General features: G+C 38.4%; 4 protein-coding genes across 7 annotated transcripts; all 4 read left to right on the forward strand.

Moving 5' to 3' along the window:
- The first annotated feature begins 104 nt into the window (after positions 1 to 104).
- Positions 105 to 10,281, forward strand: hexa (hexosaminidase A (alpha polypeptide)). 4 transcript variants are annotated; one of them, XM_026310545.2, is made up of 16 exons: positions 105 to 682; positions 1,270 to 1,374; positions 1,493 to 1,558; positions 1,738 to 1,784; positions 1,937 to 2,047; positions 2,134 to 2,235; positions 2,488 to 2,620; positions 2,938 to 2,985; positions 3,091 to 3,118; positions 3,431 to 3,517; positions 3,612 to 3,684; positions 3,865 to 4,039; positions 4,926 to 5,016; positions 5,132 to 5,239; positions 5,362 to 6,066; positions 10,103 to 10,281. In XM_026310545.2, exons 1-15 carry the CDS (start codon positions 421 to 423, stop codon positions 5,423 to 5,425), a joined length of 1,500 nt encoding a protein of 499 aa, XP_026166330.1. In that variant the 5' UTR covers positions 105 to 420; the 3' UTR covers positions 5,426 to 6,066; positions 10,103 to 10,281. The 4 variants fall into 4 exon arrangements, with proteins under 4 accessions (XP_026166330.1, XP_026166329.1, XP_026166332.1 ...); XM_026310544.2 differs by having other exon boundaries at positions 2,938 to 3,118; positions 10,103 to 10,278; XM_026310546.2 differs by having other exon boundaries at positions 489 to 692; positions 2,938 to 3,118; positions 10,103 to 10,280.
- Positions 10,282 to 10,472: 191 nt separating this feature from the next.
- LOC113132811 (photoreceptor-specific nuclear receptor-like) lies at positions 10,473 to 12,740 on the forward strand. The gene is made up of 8 exons (XM_026311155.1): positions 10,473 to 10,548; positions 10,821 to 10,971; positions 11,071 to 11,174; positions 11,296 to 11,559; positions 11,806 to 11,993; positions 12,083 to 12,323; positions 12,408 to 12,513; positions 12,608 to 12,740. Exons 1-8 carry the CDS (start codon positions 10,473 to 10,475, stop codon positions 12,738 to 12,740), a joined length of 1,263 nt encoding a protein of 420 aa, XP_026166940.1.
- A 465-nt stretch (positions 12,741 to 13,205) lies between these two features.
- Positions 13,206 to 16,759, forward strand: stoml1 (stomatin (EPB72)-like 1). Its single transcript, XM_026311605.2, has 8 exons — positions 13,206 to 13,476; positions 13,869 to 13,975; positions 14,095 to 14,244; positions 14,669 to 14,752; positions 15,646 to 15,765; positions 15,847 to 16,057; positions 16,145 to 16,345; positions 16,508 to 16,759. The coding sequence occupies exons 1-8, from the start codon at positions 13,320 to 13,322 to the stop codon at positions 16,702 to 16,704; spliced, it is 1,227 nt and encodes a 408-aa protein (XP_026167390.1). The 5' UTR covers positions 13,206 to 13,319; the 3' UTR covers positions 16,705 to 16,759.
- Positions 16,760 to 17,015: 256 nt separating this feature from the next.
- Positions 17,016 to 20,144, forward strand: LOC113132936 (cholesterol side-chain cleavage enzyme, mitochondrial). The gene is made up of 9 exons (XM_026311386.2): positions 17,016 to 17,431; positions 17,689 to 17,844; positions 17,968 to 18,167; positions 18,273 to 18,476; positions 18,591 to 18,751; positions 18,840 to 19,006; positions 19,278 to 19,356; positions 19,496 to 19,687; positions 19,782 to 20,144. The coding sequence occupies exons 1-9, from the start codon at positions 17,160 to 17,162 to the stop codon at positions 19,902 to 19,904; spliced, it is 1,554 nt and encodes a 517-aa protein (XP_026167171.1). The 5' UTR covers positions 17,016 to 17,159; the 3' UTR covers positions 19,905 to 20,144.
- The last annotated feature ends 115 nt before the right edge of the window (positions 20,145 to 20,259 follow it).

Here is a 20,259-nt window from a genome sequence, read left to right on the forward strand (position 1 = left end):
TAACAACACTTGTTTTTGTAGCCTACCTCATTTCTTTTAGTCTCCCACAGTTTTAGTTTACTGTTTCAGTCGTCACACCACTCCACGTGGGTTAACGCCAGCTTTCACCTAATAACTAGCTACTAATTTATATCATGAGCTATAGCAGTACAATGAAAGACAATGAAAGTAGTAGACGTTTTGCAAATTAACAAAATAGCTGAACGATAAAATATAAAACGAGGACAGTGGCTAGATACAGATGCAGTACACCCATATTAATCTTATTCATAATGTGGATAAATAAAATGCTTAAACAATTTATGTAAAGTTGGGAAGAAAAACATGAACACCCACCCCGTGTGGCCTCAGTCATGTGACTGCATATGCTCTTTTAGCACAGGTCAGTTTGTGACGGTGAATAGCTGGACGTAGAAAGTCATGTACGCATTTGGTTCTAGAGGAAACACTGGTCCAAATTTTAATTTGCTATTATTAATTATCTCCCAGCTGGGCCTGCACACAGTGGAGGGAGTATGGCCATTGCCACAGGCTCTTGCCTCCTCAGCAGAGCGATACTCGCTGAACCCACAGGCTTTCGACTTTGCTTACGGTAAACGGTCAGCCGCACAGCAGGGCTGTTCTGTGCTGGATGCTGCATTCAAGAGATATTTTACTCTCATTTTTCAAGACTATACATCTGGTAGGTGGAAGTGAGTATAGCAATATAAAAGTAAGATTTCACTGTTGGAGTCCATATGTCCAAACGTACTAGTGAAATGTTAAATATATCAAGTGTTTCTTTGATACTCTGATACATATTTAAATTTATTGCTGCAGCAATACATTTTATAATTTCTGTAGGCCAGGATTTGCTGTGCTGCTTGCTGTCATTTTAAAATCTTCATACCACTAATAATTTTAGTCTGAGAGCATATGATCTGATAATAACCATGTTTAAGAGTGCATCATGAGTTCACAAATAAAAGCAACCAAAAGCACTGTGGTTTTGTTTTGAACGTCCTTTTTGTCATGATGGCTTTTGAGGTAGATCAATGGGCTTTGTAGAGACAGCAGTTCATTGGTCAGGCAGTGTAGGCCTAACCTCTGTAAAAACTCACAATGACAATGGACCAGAATAACACAGCCTCATATTTGTGTTTTCAAATATACAGTAGCTTTAAGAATAAAGCCAGTTTGACTGCAACATTGCTAAAATGAAAGTGCACAAGTTCTGTATGTACAAAGTTTTAATCTAGACTGTAATAATTTCACTTTTGTAACCAACAGCAAATGATGTTCTGCAATTAAGTGAGGACAAACCTTTTACTGTGGAGGTCAGTGTTGACCATGATGACTGTGAGAGTTACCCAAAGGAGGACTCCTCTGAGAAATGTGAGTTTGAACCTATTTATTTGTGGCAGAGCACCACAAATAAAGGTTACAGTTCCAACATGTGTCACAACTGGCAGATTCCAATACTTGATCTAATTTTGTCTTATTTTTGTTCCAGATAATATGCGTGTCTCTGCAGGACAAGCATTGCTGAATGCAGAAACAGTGTGGGGTGCTGTGAGAGGTTATTATCACGTCTATGTTGTTTAAAGAACATATGTAAACAAATATGTGAATGAAAGTACAAGTGTTAATCAAAACCAGATAATTGCACTGGGTTTCCTATGCCATCAAACATATACTATGTGACCTAAGTATCCTACTGCTGTGGGTATATGTGATATATCCTCTTATTAAGCACAGGTCTGGAAACCTTCAGTCAGCTGGTGTATCAAGATGATTCAGGCTCAGTAAGTGAGAATTTTCAAAAATTTCAAACTAATTACTCTGATCAAGTCATTACTTCTTAAATACAGATGATTATTATGCTACTGAACTTTGTTATAAACTTTGTTTTAAATGGGTCAACTACATAAAAAATTGTTTTTTTGTTTTTTTTTAGTATTTTGTGAATAAGACAGAGATTGATGACTTCCCCCGGTTTCAGTTCAGAGGAATTTTGTTGGATACTTCCCGTCATTATTTACCAGTGCAGGCCATTTTAAAAACTCTGGTAATCACATGACATTATCTGAACTTCAACTTTGTGTTTGAGCACAATGGTCATCAGTGATATTCATGGAAATGTTTTCTTGTTAGGATGCAATGGCCTACAGTAAGTTCAATGTGTTGCACTGGCACATTGTTGATGACCCCTCATTCCCTTACCAGAGCTACACCTTTCCAGACCTTTCTAGTAAGGTATGTCTTGTGGTTGAATAGAGGTGTTAAATAATAAGGTCTAACAAGTCACCTCATGTTATGTGTACCATGACTCTGCACACAATCAAACCGTTTTTTATGTGCTTTTATTTTGACGCAACTTGGTTATTTTGTATCTGGGTTTTTTATGTACTAGATTTTCAACCAAGCCAATTGCATGTATATCCATGGGCAATGAAAATGCTGAAAATTTGCATCCACCCTGAACAAAGTCTTCTGGCTCTGATTCAGGGGGCTTTCCATCCAGTGACTCACATCTACACACAGTCAGAAGTGAGAAGGGTGATCTCATTTGCCAGGCTCTGGGGAATAAGGGTCCTTCCTGAGTTTGATTCACCAGGCCACACCAAATCCTGGGGAAAAGGTGAAATTCAAGACCAAAATAATTTACATTTAATCTAAAACAACTTTTATCCAATTGATTGCAGCTCTTTGAGCTTAACATATAAAGTACTTGGCTTTATGCCTAGGTTGGTTAAACAAAAGGCTTGTCTGCCAAACCTGCAACACCAGAAACAGCAACAAGATATGTCCCAAATTTTAAGTCTGACTCATTTCTTATCTGGAGGACTCTTGTGGCTACATCAGTTGCAACTAAGTTCTGTACTCAACAGATAATGCAAGAAATGTATTTAAACAAAATACTGAGTGAAGTCTAACTGTTGACCCTTTATTTCCCAGGGCAGTCCAACCTGTTGACTCCCTGCTACAGAGGGGGTACCCCTTCAGGTACTTTTGGTCCTATTAATCCAGTTTTACCCAGCACCTATCAATTCATGGAGAGACTGTTTAAGGAAGTGTCATCGTTGTTTCCTGATTCCTATATCCACTTAGGAGGAGATGAGGTTGACTTTTCCTGCTGGTAGGCTGAAATGCGACAGGTCATTTGAATGCCTGCTGACTGCTGATGATTTCAACCAGGATTTCCTGGCTTTGCTTACTGTGGTTCATTTATATTGTTATTGAATTTGGCAGCAAAATGGTGAACAGCAGCAATGCCACTTTTCTTTTGTATGCCAAATAACTGTTGTTCATAAAAAGAAAAAGAAGCCACGATGATTATATCTTTCCCATATCCTTTAATTTAGGTGACGTGATTTTAAGTTTCCATTAAATGCACTTAAATAATTAGCATAATTATATTTGATTAAACCATTTCCACTTGTTTCCGTAGGAGATCCAATCCTACTGTGCGCTCATTCATGCAGAAGATGAGGTTTGGAGTAGACTTTACCAAACTGCAAGCATTCTACATGGAGAAGTAGGGAACATCCAGTATAATGTTGAAGGCACAGGGAAATACAGTACACTAGTTAAAACAATGTTACAATTATCATTCATTTCTGGATTTCCAGCATTGTGAATATCACTTCAGCTCTCAACAAGACATCTGTTGTGTGGCAGGATGTTTTTGACTACCATAAACGAGTAAGTAACCTCCAACAAATAACACAACTGTGACATAAAGTAAATTTAAAGTTTTGATTGCAGCAGGTTTAGTGGTTTGAGACAAGTGGCAAAAAATTTCAACACTCTGTCTGATAAGACACTAATGTAGCTATCTTACTAATTCACGTCAGTCTGACTGTCTAAAGCATTGTGTTGCAGCGCAGCTCTCTATCAGTGGTGGAGGTATGGAGAGAGGGTTGTTACCTGTGTGAAGTACGCAAGGTGACTAAAGCAGGACTCAGGGTGATTCTGGCCTCTCCATGGTATTTGGACCAGGCAGGACCCAAACATAATTGGGCCCGCTACTACAGTGTGTGGCCCCTCGCCTTCAAGGGTTAGAGAAGAAGCTGTGTGCTGATTGGTAGTGGACGTTTTACTAACTGGTGTTTTTTGCTTGTAATAATAATTAATACATTAAGTTTGATTTTCTGTAAAATATAGCATACACTGTATGTAACCAAATATTTTTGGTAATGCAATACATAATGTTATATTTTATTGTCATGCCACTAGGTGGCATTGAAGACAGATATTTATACATCAGCAGTACAGAGAGATTTTCTATCCTAATGCCACACAATATACAATTTGTATACAGAATTACTTTGCACACATTTTTGAAGTATAGAAACCAATGTACTTTACTTGGCACAACAAATGATATAAAAAACTAGTTTCAGTTACAGTATAAAATATTACTATTAGCAACTATATTACAAACTAATATTTCAAAAGATTGGAAAAGCAACGGCCCAGCAAAAAGGAAAGAGAGAGTCCATGAATCTTTAGACCATAGTTTCTTTACACAGAGTACTCATGAGCAATAAACTATATGTGATGATGACTATAAAAATGTATCACATTTTTGATGTTAATATTAAGTAATCATTTGCAAAATGTCACATTAACACCAAAGTGTAGGATGTACTGTCATGTCCTTGTTAGTAAAAGTGGGTTTTTACATAGGTACATAGATGCAGATGAAGAAGATACAAATGGCACTATAGTAATATATCAGAGTAGGGTAATCCACTATGCTTGCCACCCTGTAGTTTCCTAAGAACACAGTGCTATAAATTGTCACTCAAATTGCCAATTTCAGCATGGCCCTGTTGAGTATTTGTTGTTGTGATGAGTTTGAAGATTTTGTTTGGTTGTAAACTCACTACCAGCCTATCATTTTAAATATATATTGTAATTTTATCATTATCTCCTCATAGGCAGCGAGGAACAGAAGAAGCTGGTGATAGGGGGAGAAGTCTGCATGTGGGGGGAATATGTTGATGCCACCAATCTCGCCCCCCGTCTCTGGTATGAAATTACAAGGACTCCTGAACTCTGCACACTAGTCAACCTATTATAGTAAGTGCAGCCACAACACCATGAAATGATTCAAAAGAATCACTGATTGCACTTACAATCATAGGCCGAGGGCAAGTGCTGCAGCAGAGAGACTGTGGAGTGATGAGAAGCAGACTTCCAGTGTGGCCAAAGCATTTCCTCGTTTACAGGACTTTCGCTGTATGCTCCTGAGGTATTTTACTTCCAGGATCTTTTAAGAGCCTACTGCTGACATAATCCAACTAAATATTATTATAATAAGATGTTTCTCATGAGATCTACTGATTTATTTATTTGCTTTATTTTCTCCTCAAGGCGTGGCATCCAGGCAGAGCCTCTAACCATTGGGCACTGCCAACATGAGTACCTAGGTGTCTGAAGATGGTGGATGGATTAACATAGCTTGATTTTCCTGAGTGTTGGAACTAATCAACTTCAAAGTTGATCTCTTAGTGAATTTTGGATTAAAATCTTAAGTGGGGCATTTAAACTGATGCTCTGTTCTTCTATTTTCTTTTTTCCCTATATTTATATTTTTACTCAATTGTTTTCTCTGGAAAGTTTAACTCATATGTGTAATGATCTTTATTTTTCACTTTGAAATTTTAGCAGTCAGGCTGAAGAATAAAAGTCTTCCTTGACGGAAACCAAAAATATTGCTGTGTAATTCCTGCTGTATTGTATCTGATGGTAACAAGATGACTGTAACATTATACATTTTATGATTTCAAAATTATTACTGACAATATGCTGTAGCTTGTAGTTTTGCAGTGGAATATAATAAAATGTAGTTGTTTAAACAATGCTTCCGGTTTTCACTAAGGTGGAAATCTCAAGGCACTTTTTATTGAAAACCTAACAAATCCCTTATAAGAAAGCACCTGTTGACAGTGGAGAGGAAAAACTACCTTGAATGGAAAAAACCTCCCGCAGAAATGGGCTCGGTCTGGATGATCGTCTGCCTCGACCAGTTTGGCTGAATGGATAGTGAACACAGCAACAAGAAACAACACTGTGCAGGTAGGTGGGCTCAAGCTTTGGCATCAGCAATACACAGCTCCAAGACCAGGCATACCTGCAGAAAGACAGAGCAAGGAAGAGGACAAACTACAGGAGAAGGCACAGTTAATGGCATTCAAAGGTGTCATATAAATACGAGGAGAGGACATTTATCCTTTCAAAATTAAATCTACACAGAGAGTGTGAAGTAACACTCATAAGTAACTCCAGTTTTTTTTATCATAAAGAACCACTCATGCATTTTTGTTAAACATTTCAAAAAGTAATTAGTTTACTATGTGATACAATGTAAACATAAAAATGTTATTTTACATTTAGATTTATGATAAAGAGCTAAAGATTGTGAGCTTTATATAAGATGGAAGTGAATAATCTCCTCATTTCCTTTGTCAGCAGTAACATGGGTTTACACAAGTCTTTCTGATGTTAATTTACCTGTTGAACTGAGTTGACATGGCTTTGATATGGACTGAGACAAATTATTTTCTCACTGTGTGGATTACAGTAGTAACAGCAGATGGCAGGGTGGGGAAATCCCTGGTAGTCATAATGCTGACACCTCAATCTGTCCAGGGAGAGAGCAAGTGGAAGAAACAGGGCTGGACTGAATCTAGCGAAGCTTAACGAGGTGGTTACCCACTCTCTGCACATACTGGGGATCAGATGAAACTTGCTGAGTCCAGTGTAATATAGGCTTATGCCACTGTAACAGAATAATATTATTCTGTCAGAGTACTTTGCTGCCTTTACCGACTTACTGTGAACTTTAGATTCTAGGTTTGTACAAAATTGTATTATATCTAATTCAAATTCTTAAGTCAACTTAGATTAAAGTTTTAAAATAGAGTATAATTATCTAGTATAACTTGCTGCTTGTTCGTAAAGACAGCAACAACCTTAAAAGTTAATCTCACTCTTTGACCATAGCTGACATTCTGGAGATTATATCAGAAAGCTGCTTAGACTGGTGCAAAGATTTGTGTGCTAGCATACAAGGACAGTCTTTGAAGGACAATAAAATTATATCTTGTAGATGTTTGTCTACAGTGTACGTGCTTCCAGTGTGTGAGCCATGAATACAGTGAAAAATATCTGATTGGTATAAGCCATGGAAAATGAAAGGCACTTGTAAACTAACGAAGAACTGATGTGTAACTGAGCCATGGTTTACGTAGTGACATCATAAATGTTTTTGCTAAATACATAATCATCTGGTGGGCTCATGGCAGCAGGCAGTTAAACATGCACAACAATCACAATGGTGAGTGAAGAAACATGACAGTTATCCCTGTGAGGCAAAATCTCAAAGCACTACTTTGCTGATGTCAGCAGCCATGAGTGCTTTTAGCAATTAAAAAGATCAGGGGCTATGTTAAGTTTACCTGAGGCTTTTTTAATGTTAATTTTATTTTTTTATAGGGAGGGTTGTTCTAAATAAAAAATACTATTTCACACATGCACATACACATGCATACACACAAAGATTACTGTGCTAGGGTTTGTGCACTTCTAAGCCTTTCTTATCTTGCATTTCCTGTGGGGCTTCAGTCTATGGCTCTAACAAAAACAAATTATTGTAATTTCAGTTTTTGTTTTTGAGTTACTTAAACAATGCTTTTACAGTTTTTGTACATTTATTTTTATTTCCTCTTTGCTTTGCATACATTTTTTTAAATTTTATTTAAACATTGACACATCTGCATACAACACAATATTAGTGAAAATAGGAAGCCTCAGCCCTTACTGTGTTCTATGATGCTTAACCTCACCACAACCTTGCCCAACCTCTAACTAGTTACCGTTGCCTACTCCAGAGTCCTGGGACCTTACAATTATCAATTGAGAACTGAACCTGCACTTATCAGAAAGCTGATATGTTCACAAGTCAGTTATTGCATTATCTCCAGATAACAAAGCTTGTTTGCTCATGGTAGCAGCTTCATTTATCTTGTTCTTATGAGAAAATCACAGCAATTTCTCAAAATAATGAGCTATTTTATTTAGTGATCTCAAGATAATGGCATAAACAAATTATAGCTAGCATGGCCATTCTTTGCTTTTGTAGATACAAAATATTATCAGTGATCACAAACAGAACTGTCACATTTATGTTATGTAAACTGATTACCATAATCGGTACAGCCGATAGCCTGTACCGATAGCCTGTACCGATAGCCTGTACCGATAGCCTGTACCGATAGCCTATAAATAGCCTATAAATATGTATGTCAGGCTTATCCACAGGACGGATATAGACAGTGTTTTGAGTATAAATTCTCTTCTAAAATTCTGTTCAGTTGTCTAATAAAGCGCAAACATTTCTGTATTGTTTCAGTTTCTCACAGACAGATATTAAGTTTTGAAATTCTGTTTTCACAAGTTTTACATCCAGTCTGGATACAAGTCCATTAAACCTGGTTTTTGGTGTGAGTGCCCCACTAAAATTGAGGTGCAGGAAGTTGGTTCCTATTTATATAGCAGCAGCAGTAGGGTAAGACAGAATAAAGATTTAAGACTATACGGTTGTACCTGCTAGTTATTACATTCTCTTTTATTCTGAAGTACATATTTAGCCAGTTACCTAAATACAAATATACATGGATATCTAGGTTAACTATTATAATTTAGCTGTACCATTGCAACTTTAAACTTGCAGTGGTACAATTGGGATCCATTGGGATCCATAATCTACGTGTCTGTTCAAGGATTATAGTACTGATTCAGGTTTTAAGTTTAAATAGCTCTGTGTGCAAAACCCTGTAGCCTGTAATCCTTTTTAGGCCAACAGAAAGAGTTCTGTTTTAAACACTAAACTCTCCTCCTGAAGTCAAGAGTGACTTAATAAGCATTACAGACATGATGACATTCAGTCTCTGCACAGTCCCTTCAGTATCTGTAGTGTCTTTGTTGCTTTTGATCTGATTAAAGGGAACTATGCTATTATCAATAAGAATGAATCCAGCCATCAGTGTAGCTTGATAGACTCGTACAGAAAATGATGAGCACAGGTGCTGATGATTCTTTTTGAACACCAACTATTTACTTTCTTTCACAGGACTATTATTACTTTAGGTAAGGAACAAGAGACAACATTCTAGGAGCCTTATTAGCAGTAAATTTCACTTGGGTCACTAATTAGGAATGTGGAAGCACCAGAGAGCAGCCACCATATGGCAAAAGAATACAATTAAGATTAACTCTTTACTGCTTTTTCTCTGCACTAATTGATTTTCTTCTTATTGCTCTCTTTCATGACCCCCCCTCTTAGAGGGAGACTACATTTCACAGAAGGTTAAGCTACTTTGTTGATTTGGGGTGGCTTCGCCTGAGGCCATTAGTGTCATTGCCAGGGCCAATATGGCACAGAGGGAATGTCTGCATCTGCACTATGTTTTGTCCATAACAAATTTTTGCTATTTCAGGTACACACTGCTAAAACTAATGCAGCCTTGCAATTACTCCTCTCTTCTTTAAGGTGACAATGTTCAGTTTTTATTCAAACTGTTTTAGAGATTCACCCGAATGGTCATTTTGGAAGAAATCCTTTGAGATCCTGGAAGACAGAAACATCTCTGTAAAATAACAATAATGCAGTTCAAGATGAAGGAAGGATTTTTAGCAGGACTGTTTCACAGGACTGCATTAATTAGGTGTCCATAATATATAAGTTCATAGTAATAATATTAATCACCAACATCATCATCATCAGCATCATCATCCTTATCATGAATGAAGACCGGCAGACTGGCCATGAATACTTTAAACAGCAGTGTTGATTATGGTTATAATCAGGGTAGAATGGGCAGATGTCGCCTTCATTCTTTTGTGAAAAGTTATTTCATAGCCCTGCAGGTGAGATGAAAAATGGCGAGGTACTATTCTACTTTTTTTGTTCCAGTGTGCCCCTTTGTTCAATATGGCTGTGCCTGTAAGCGGTGTGACTGATTGATTTACCCTTATAGACAGTAAAGATTAAAAGGATGACAAATCAGCATTTGCTTACACAGCGTCTGCTAATCTACTTGTCTTCTTCCAGAAAGCCTCCAGATGACTCAAGCTCACATACTCATTCTGGCAGAGAGACAGAAACAAGAAGACAAGTAGTGCCTTCAATGACCCCACATTACATCAGAGAAAGGACATCAGTGCTGGATCAAGAACACCACGTATTTCTGGAGTTACTCTCTGATCAATAAGCGTAAACTACAAGTTTTAGCAGAAACAACTAACTTTAATTTAAATGTATCTTTTTGGGGAGACATAGCCATGTGTTACAGCTCACATGATAAAATACTTTGATCCAGCCTAGCAACTACACAAAAAAAGGAAGTAATTCTGGGACTATTTTTCATATTTGTCTAAAAACTATTATTACATGAAGTTCAGACACTGGAACATTCCTGAAAATGGATGACCACATAACCAAAATTAACACAGTTTCTTCTGACAGCTCTAATGGCTTCACAGACGGAACAAACTCAGGTGAGCCACTTATTTTTAAAATATGCAACAGCTAAAAAAATGCTAGACAATTTTAAAAAAAACTAAAATTCAAAATTTATTTTTTGTGTAGGAGATTTTGTCTATAACATTTCTGTTTATTTTGTATACAATATAGAAATAGAACAAAAAGAGAGAACAATAATTCTTATATGTTATATTGTTATAAGACTTGCGCAATCTGTACAAATTGATCCTTATAAGAGCATGAAATAATAATAATAACAGTAATTTCATTTTTCTATTCTCTACAGAAAAATGTTCAGTCCCAGGTAAAGCTTTTGGGCAAGGCCTGCTTTGTAAAGTGTGTTCTGATTCGAGCAGTGGTAAACACTATGGCATCTATGCCTGTAATGGCTGCAGTGGCTTCTTCAAGCGCAGTGTGAGACGAAGACTCATTTATAGGTGAACAAGATGCAAATAATATAAATAACTCATATGAGAAGTAATCCTATCCATTTTAGGTTTCTGTATATTTAGAAAACTTTTTGGTCAATATCATAGGTGTCAGGCTGGAACTGGCAGGTGTCCTGTTGACAAAGCTCATCGGAATCAGTGTCAAGCTTGTCGACTAAAGAAATGTCTCCAAGCTGGAATGAACAAAGATGGTGAGAAAATGTTAACCGCGTTGATTGTGGATTATACTATACACATGTCCTTTCACAGTACAAATGTCATAAAGCCTTCAATGTTCTTGGATAGCATATTATTCACCTGTCCCTCTGGCAGCTGTGCAGAATGAACGGCAGCCCAGAAGCACAGCACACATCAGCCTAGACTCCATAAGCATGGACTCTAAAAAGGAGCACCTGGCCACCACACAGGAGTTGACCTCGTCTGCCGCCTACTCATCAGTCATCTGCAGACCTCTGGTCACTTCATCTGTTACCAGCTCTGCCACAGTCAAGCCCCGCAGTAACCCCAGTAACAACCACTGCTTTATGGTCAGCCTGCTGACTGCAGAGACCTGTGCAAAACTGGAGCATGAGGATGGTGAGATCATAGAAACAATGCTACATTAACATATACCTGAACACCTCAATGTGTAGTCTGACATGAGACGGCTCATGTTTTAAAATATTATGATTTGTTGTTACCTATCTGGGTGATAAAATATAGGGTTTGTCTAAGACCCAAAATTTAGAACAATTTTATTTGACTTTTGATAGCTTTAAACTAACAATACCCCTACTCCAAGAAGTCTTAAAAATTGACTGACACATTTTCTCTAATGTACAGTAGAGGAGAATATTGACGTGACAACCAATGATTCAGCCAGGCATCAGACACCCTCTGACTATCATACGGCCCCATACACCTCCAGCTGTTCTGAGAGTATATATGAGACAGCGGCACGACTCCTCTTCATATCTGTCAAGTGGGCAAAAAATTTGCCTGTATTCGCTCACTTGCCTTTTCGAGACCAGGTGAGACTGACTAACGTGTTTTGGGTTTATTTGCACGTACATAAATTGTGCAGTTAGATTGATAACATGGATTGCTATAATGTCCTCAGGTGATTCTCCTTGAAGAAGCTTGGAGTGAGATGTTCCTTCTCTGTGCCATTCAGTGGTCCCTGCCCATGGGCAGCTGTCCTCTTCTGTCTTTGCCACATCTTTCCTCAACACAGCAGACCAAGACGAGCTTCCTCACAGCTGACCTGCTCTTCCTGGAAGAAGTCTTTAATCGCTTCAAGGCCCTGGCTGTTGATCCTACTGAGTTTGCCTGTCTGAAGGCAATTGTACTGTTCAAGCCAGGTAAAGATTTATCCATGTATGAATGGGTGTTCATTGTTGAACTGATTATGTGACTAATGTCTGATTTGTGACTTCCTGGAGCAGAGATACGAAGCCTTAAAGACCCACAGCAGGTGGAAAACCTGCAGGACCAGTCGCAGGTGTTGCTGGGTCAGCACATCCATTCAATATACCCCAGCCAGAGTGCCAGGTGACCCTGCAGTATATTAATTTTGTAATAATAACAAACATAAGATATACACATACGACAATAAGTTCACTCTATTTTGTTGGTGTCCATCTAGGTTTGGGAGACTGTTACTTCTGCTGCCGTCCCTCCACTTTGTGAGCTCTGAGAAAATAGAGCAGCTGTTCTTTCACAGGACCATTGGCAGCACACCCATGGAGAAGCTGCTGCGTGACATGTTCAAAAACTGAACAAGCATCGAAGGAAACCAAACTCTACTAAAGCGTGTTAAACCAGCATTTCTTGATTGTACAGTTTCCATATTCTGGCTTTTGCAGATACAACCAATAATTTTGTGCAGTTACTGAGTAAGAAAAACAACTTTTCTGCTGTCGTATATGAAAATCTCTTTGAATATAAGTGAATGAATATGAGTTTTGTATTTCTTTGATTTGACAAGTATAATAAAGTCTGGTGTTTTTTCCTACTTTTATTGAGTAAACAGAAACACAAGAAGAATTGCATAAGAAGAATTGCAAAACGATTTTGTAAATAACAAACACTACAGAAAAAAATCTAATTCAAATACATTGACATAACGTTAATATATGGGATCTTAAAATAGAGTAATGCAGTAATAAAAAAATTGAGAACACATATATCGTTTTACAGCAGTTGCGAGCCATTAACATTGGGTGGCGCTAGAGAGCACATGATGAGAACTAGTCGCGATTAAAAACAAAGAAGAACTGCAGCAAAACACGGAAAAGCTTAACTCAAGCTAGTTAGCACAATGAGCTAAAACCTGAAGCGTTTTAGGCACAGAAATAATGTTTAATAAGTCGTATCAGCTGCTCCCTCAAAGGGACTCCAGCGCTCCGAGGACTCCTGGCTTGTTTGTGGACTCTGACAGCTTTACACGGCCCAGCTACCACAAAGGACTTTCGTTTGACTACATCCCCAATGTTTCACAAAACGACTTCACCGGTAGGCAGCTCATTCACATTAACTATACTGTATTTATTTTGAAGTGGCTTTAGCAGGGAGGACGTGCCTTTAACAACAAGATCTAAACTACAGATAAGATATCCTGCAATTTAGACCAGAGCAGGATGGGCCAAGATTCAAAAACAACTCAATTTCCCATGATGCAGTTCAGCAACATTTTTCATGAGACCCTCATGAACACCTCTATAAACTCAACTTTCAAACTCCACCCCTCATGATGTTAATGAATTTTTTCAGACTATAGAAAGCTCCCTGTAAAGTCAGGGACATGAACACACAAGTGTTTTACAGGCTGAGTAGTTCTTCCAATGATTGAGCACTGAAATTACCGTTAAACACTTAACGTTAGAGTCTTGTTCCTTTTCTTTCAGATTCATCCCAAGGATGGCTGTCTTGGATCTGCAACCTGATTGTCATCTTCCTCGTCTACATCTGCACCTTTGCAACTTTTCCCATAACAGGATGGTTTGTGCTGAAAGTAAGCTGAACCGATCTGGCATTACTTACTCACCTGGTATATCCGTCACCCTTCTCACAATAATAATAATAATATAAAACAAACAAACAAAAACAACTCTGACTGATTTTTTTCTGCAGACAGTGCCGAACTACCAAAGGATTGTAGTCTTTCGTTTGGGGCGAGTCTGTCCTCCAAAGGGGCCTGGCATTGTTCTTGTGCTGCCCCTCATTGACCAGTGGCAGAAAGTAGACCTACGTACCCGTGCTTTCAACATCCCTCCTTGTCAGGTAAACCACCACTTGTTGAAGTCATTAAACACTGAAACACAATACGATGCACAGGTCAGAAAAAAATTCAGCCCTATTCCTAAAGGTGAATCAAGTTTAATAGACGCAAGATATTAAATAAGATGCTATGAGATAGTTTTTTTTTTAGCTTAGCTGAGATAAATTCTCTAAACTGTTCTCTTAGTTGTGCATTTTTTACTTTGTCCTACAGATGACAGTGTTGTTACACTGTTAATGTGTGTGAAACTGTTGCTTATTTTTTAATGGCAACTGTATAATCAGTTTTACTCAATAAAGATCTTCTGTAAGAATGAGAAGATGATGTTTCTATATTCTTTAAATTGTGATAAAAGTTAAGTTACCACTGTTGGGTTCAAAAGATCAAAACTCACGTTTATTATAAAATGTCCTGCTGCTTCTGTAGGTGACTACTCGAGATGGTGGTGTGTTGTCAGTGGGAGCAGACATCCAGTTCAGGATCTGGAACCCGGTCATGTCAGTTGTATCTGTAAGTTGTGGAGATCCTTCTTCTATATTTGAGAGTTGCCAGTTCTCTAAAAAAAAAATAGCATGGGTATGGATAAAAAACATTGCCATTGTTTTCAATGTTCTTGGACAGGTATTTCCAAGTTTCATGCATTCATACAGGAAAGTGCGATTGTCATTTATCAGTACACATCTCACCTGTGAATACAATAAACAAGGTCCGGCTTCCCTTAATACATTTACAATAAAATGAGTAAACCCAGTAGAAAATTAGGAAAACAGTGGAATGCTGACATTAAGTTGAGGAAGCTTTCTCACAGTCATGAGACAACTGCCAACATTTAATAATATCAAAAACAAGTGGGTTTGGAATTCACAATTCACTCATCGTGAACTTTTTGTTTATTTGTTTCTGCGGGTCCTTAAAGGAGAGGTTTAGTAGTTTAGCAGCTCGGCAAAGAACTACTACCCCAGAAAATAAATGAGGAAAATTTAAGACTAACTATTAAAAAGATTCTAAGTTCAAATGATATGGATTTAAATTAGCTTAGTCGGACAGCTGCAGCTTCATACAGAAACTTTGGAGTGCACTTTTGCACAGAATGAGGGCTATGTGTTTTTTGACCCTCTAATTTTACAGCATAGTCGTGATACAGGTGAAACACCTCAGGGCTGGGGTAGGAGCAGAAAAAGTTAATACAATTAGGACCTATTCTCAAATATGTATGGGAAAGTCATTATTGTTTTAGGACAAACTTGAAAAATCCTGATCCTCTCCTTTAGGGCCATAAACCCGCTCACTCTTTTTAATATCTTCTAGACAGTGAAGCAACAAAACTCTTCCTGTGTAACAAACTGTTGTTTAACAAACCAATACTTTGTTCTCTCAGACCCAGTATGTTTCATTTCCCACAGGTCCAGGACTTGAACGCCTCAACCAGGATGACAGCACATAATGCTCTGACCCACAGCCTGACCAAAAAGACTGTCAGGGAGATCCAAAATGAGAGAATTAAACTTGGAGAATATCTTGGGGTGGGTGTGAATATACTGGGGCTACCATCTTCTGTCTTTTCACTTTGTCAGGTTAAACCTATATCCTTTCTTGCTCTACAGATGGACATAAATGAGATGACTCGACCCTGGGGGTTGGAGGTGGACAGAGTAGAGCTTACTCTGGGCTCTCTATTAAAAGCTCCAGAAGAAAGCTCCTCTGCTCCCCTCATCATGCCTCCCTCTGTGCCAGGACTGGAAGGCCTCACCGGCCCCATTCAGCAGTTGGCCATGCATTTTTTGAGCCACAGTGGACGATCACAACTTCAACAAGGTATAATTGCACACTCAGAACTACATTTGAGCAGTTGCATTTGTTATAATAATGCTGTATGTTACATCTGTTCCTCTTTCTCCTCAGAGAACAGTATAACTTTTACAGATGAGCTCAGCAGTGCCCCTCAGGCTGTCATAACCACACCAGGTTCTGTTGAAGAGCTGCTTGATGGAGTCAAGCTTCTGCTTTCTGAAACTTTGGTCCACCAGGTGGGGGCCTGTTTCCAGTTTGACATCACCTCAGGAGATGGACAACATCACATTTACTATGTGGATTTAAGCCAAGGTGATGGTTCCTATGTTGCTGTTAATATGTCATAATTGTAAGATGGTTTTCATTAAGATAAATGCTGGAAATCTTGCTCAATGCTCAAATGTCTGTGGTAAATAGAAACAATTACATCTCCATTGCTCTGTGTGTGTGTGTGTGTGTGTGTGTGATTTGTAGGCAGCGGTGCAGCTGGGGTGGGGCCCTTGTGTCAAGAGCCAGATGTGACACTGAGTATGAGTGACAGTGACCTTCTGGCCATGTTCCAGGGCATGCTACGACCATTTACTGCTTACACCAGTGGCCGACTTAAAATCCAAGGAGATATTCAGACTGCTATGAAGCTGGAGGAACTCATAAAGCTAATCAAGAAATAGCATTGAAAGTAAAATGTGTGTAGATATTTATTAAATCCTAAATTTTAACTGTGAAGTATGGTTTTCATTAATGCACTGATTATGTTTGTTATAAAGTGAATGTCTGTATAGCCTTGTCTTTTTTATCACAAATCAAAAAAAATGCTTATATATAGAGAGAGAGACATCAAACTTTCTGAAGGCCTTGACATAGTTAGTGTAGTCTTAATAGTTCATGATGCATTTTTTACAGAAAGGTTATTTTGGGATGCTACAAAACCAATCATCAGGTTTTAATGTAGCTCATCAGACAAACTGTACTGTGGTGTTTTCTGTAACAATCAACTAGAGAGCCTTGATCAGCACAGCAAGGGGGCTGAGTATTTAGACCAGCCTCCTCCGATTGCACCACATGTCCCTGGGGCAGCCAGTGTAGCAGCTGAAGGGAGAGCAGAGTGAGCTTTTTTTTTGTCGAGATGGCCAGGTGGAATGTGTGGCGCAGCCCTGTGATGCTACCCCTATCCTGGATAGAAGAGCTGACCACGTCAGGTGTCCGCTTCAACAGTAGTATGTCGATGGTCAGGCAGACTTATTCGGAGAGCAGCAGCATTGTCAAGCCTTTTGGTGAGATTCCTGGACTGTGGAAAAATGGGGTGGCTAACTTGTACAATTTCTGGAAACTTGATGGCTTCAGAAATCTTCACCGCATCATGCTGCAGAACTTCAACACTTTTGGACCTATTTACAGGTATGAAAGGCGAGTCAGTTTGCATAAATCATAAACAATAAAATGACTGCTAATAGATGCTGTCTGCTTTTTATATTAAGTAATAACCATACGTTGACAAATTACAGATAGCGTCACTAATTCTAAGTTATTTTCTGATTCAAATATAAGCTAAAGGTTTCTGTTCATGAAAAAGTTCTGACTGATGATACACAAGGTCATGAAAACAAGCTACTGATATGGAATTTCACATTTTCTTTTGTCTTTGTCCCTATGAGAGAGAAAATCGGTTATTACGAAAGTGTAAATATCATCAATCCCGAGGATGCTGCCATCCTCTTCAAAGCAGAGGGCCATTATCCTAAAAGGCTGAAAGTTGAAGCATGGACATCATACAGAGACTACAGGAATCGCAAATATGGAGTTCTACTGAAGTATGTAGTATTATTATCTTCTACCTGTATCATTTCTGTTTGATCAATATTTTGATGCTTGGTCATTTTATTTAGTGCCTAATTGCCTTTCTAGTTTTGAGTTGACACCCAATATTCCCACAGGAATGGAAAAGACTGGAGATCAAACCGAGTGATTCTTAATAAGGAAGTGATTTCCCCAAAGGTGCAGGAAAACTTTGTGCCTTTGCTGGATGAAGTGAGCCAAGACTTTGTGGCTAGACTTAACAAGAAGATACAGCGAAGTGGCCAAAACAGATGGACCACTGACCTTTCTCAAGAGCTCTTTAAATATGCACTAGAATGTAGGACTATTATAACCTCTTGCCATTGAAGTATAATTAATTTTACTGTTTGTTTTTTCTCACATTTTGCTCATTCTTTTCTCATGTTTACTCTGTCCTTCACAGCGGTCAGCTCAGTGCTGTATGGGGAGCGTCTGGGTTTGATGTTGGACTATATTGACCCTGATGCTCAGCATTTCATTGACTGCATCACCCTCATGTTCAAGACTACGTCACCCATGCTGTATATACCTCCCGGTCTGTTGAGGCAGATTGGAGCCAAGGTGTGGCATGACCATGTTGAAGCTTGGGATGGGATTTTTAATCAAGGTAGGAAACAGAGGACAACCAGGGCGAATGCTTACAGTGTCATTTTCTTTTTTTTATGTTTTTACTATATATCGTCTAGATTCTTATTTTATTTCTTTCCTTTTGTTGCTTCAGCGGACCGCTGCATCCAGAACATCTACAGGCAGCTGCGTCAGGAGACTGGCACTACAGACAAATACCCAGGAGTCCTGGCTAGTCTGCTCATGCTGGACAAGCTGTCCATTGAAGACATCAAGGCTAGCGTCACTGAGCTAATGGCTGGAGGAGTAGATACTGTAAGAAAAGAAAATCACAAAAAACATTTCATTTCATTCAGTTTTTAAAAAAAAAAAGACTGATTATAATTTTATGTGTGTGTTTCAGACTTCTATAACACTGCTGTGGACATTGTATGAACTAGCCAGGCACCCCAACATCCAAGAGGAGCTGAGGGCAGAGGTGGCTGCAGCTCGGGCTGAAAGCAAGGGAGACATGCTGGAAATGCTGAAGCGGATTCCCTTGGTTAAAGGAGCACTGAAGGAAACACTGAGGTAAAAGAACTCCCTGAACAAGATATGTAGTGATACTGTATGAACAAACTTTCATACATCAGTCCCTCATTTGCCCAGAAACGCACCAGATACTGTTTTTTTTTCCACATCTATAATAAAACATTTACAACTAACACATGAAGTACTCCAGTGTTTCTGATAAGGACTTTTTGTGAATATTGGTAAAACTCTAAATTATGCCATGCACTGCTGCAAAGTGATAAAGTTAATAGATATCCACTCATATTTAATATTAACTTTTATACCTCAGGTTACACCCAGTTGCAGTGAGCCTGCAAAGATACATTGCAGAAGATATCATTATTCAAAACTACCATATCCCAGCTGGGGTAAGAAGCTGTTAAATTATATATTATCTAATCATATTTGTATAAGCAGCTGTGTTTCAGCAGAAACAAATAATGCAAGTGCTTCTAGGTTGACTGCAGTGATAGGGTCAATACTCATCTTTCTTGTGTTTGTGCTTAGACTTTGGTCCAGTTAGGACTGTATGCAATGGGAAGAGACCCCAAGGTGTTTTATCGCCCGGAGCACTATCAGCCTTCACGTTGGCTGAGGACAGAGACGCAATACTTCAGAAGCCTGGGCTTCGGCTTTGGCCCCCGTCAGTGTTTAGGACGCAGAATAGCCGAGACAGAGATGCAGATCTTCCTCATCCATGTGAGACATGCAGAAAACAAAGAGCAGTTTCAAGATATTTTGTGGAACATTTACATGTCATATTAACTGTTTGCAATATCTTTGGCCTTTGCAGATGCTTGAGAACTTCAGAGTGGAGAAACAGCGCCATGTCGATGTGCAGAGTACCTTTGAGCTTATCCTCTTACCAGACAAGCCTATAATATTGACATTGAAACCTCTACAGACTAGTCGGTAACAACAAATTTGAAAGAAAATGATGACGCACAAGTCAGGCACATTTCTGTAGTGCTTTATTAGATTTCACTGTAAAGGGCTTCACAAAGCACAACACTATAAACACTAAATAAAATGACCATAGTAATTCCAAAACTAGTGAATATTAATTAATTATTTGTACTGTATTTTACTTAGTGGTTATTGAAGTGTACCTACAATATATTTGAATGTACGTAACCTTTATTCTATGTGTGTAAAAATATTAGAATATATCTGTACAAACCAATGATGAATAAAACAAGCAAATCACACAAAATGTGTCTTGTAATGTGTAACTTTATTACATTATTTCATATTTAAACATATTATTTAGT

This window comes from Mastacembelus armatus, chromosome 6 (assembly GCF_900324485.2).
Source record: "Mastacembelus armatus chromosome 6, fMasArm1.2, whole genome shotgun sequence".
NCBI classification, from domain to species: domain Eukaryota; kingdom Metazoa; phylum Chordata; class Actinopteri; order Synbranchiformes; family Mastacembelidae; genus Mastacembelus; species Mastacembelus armatus.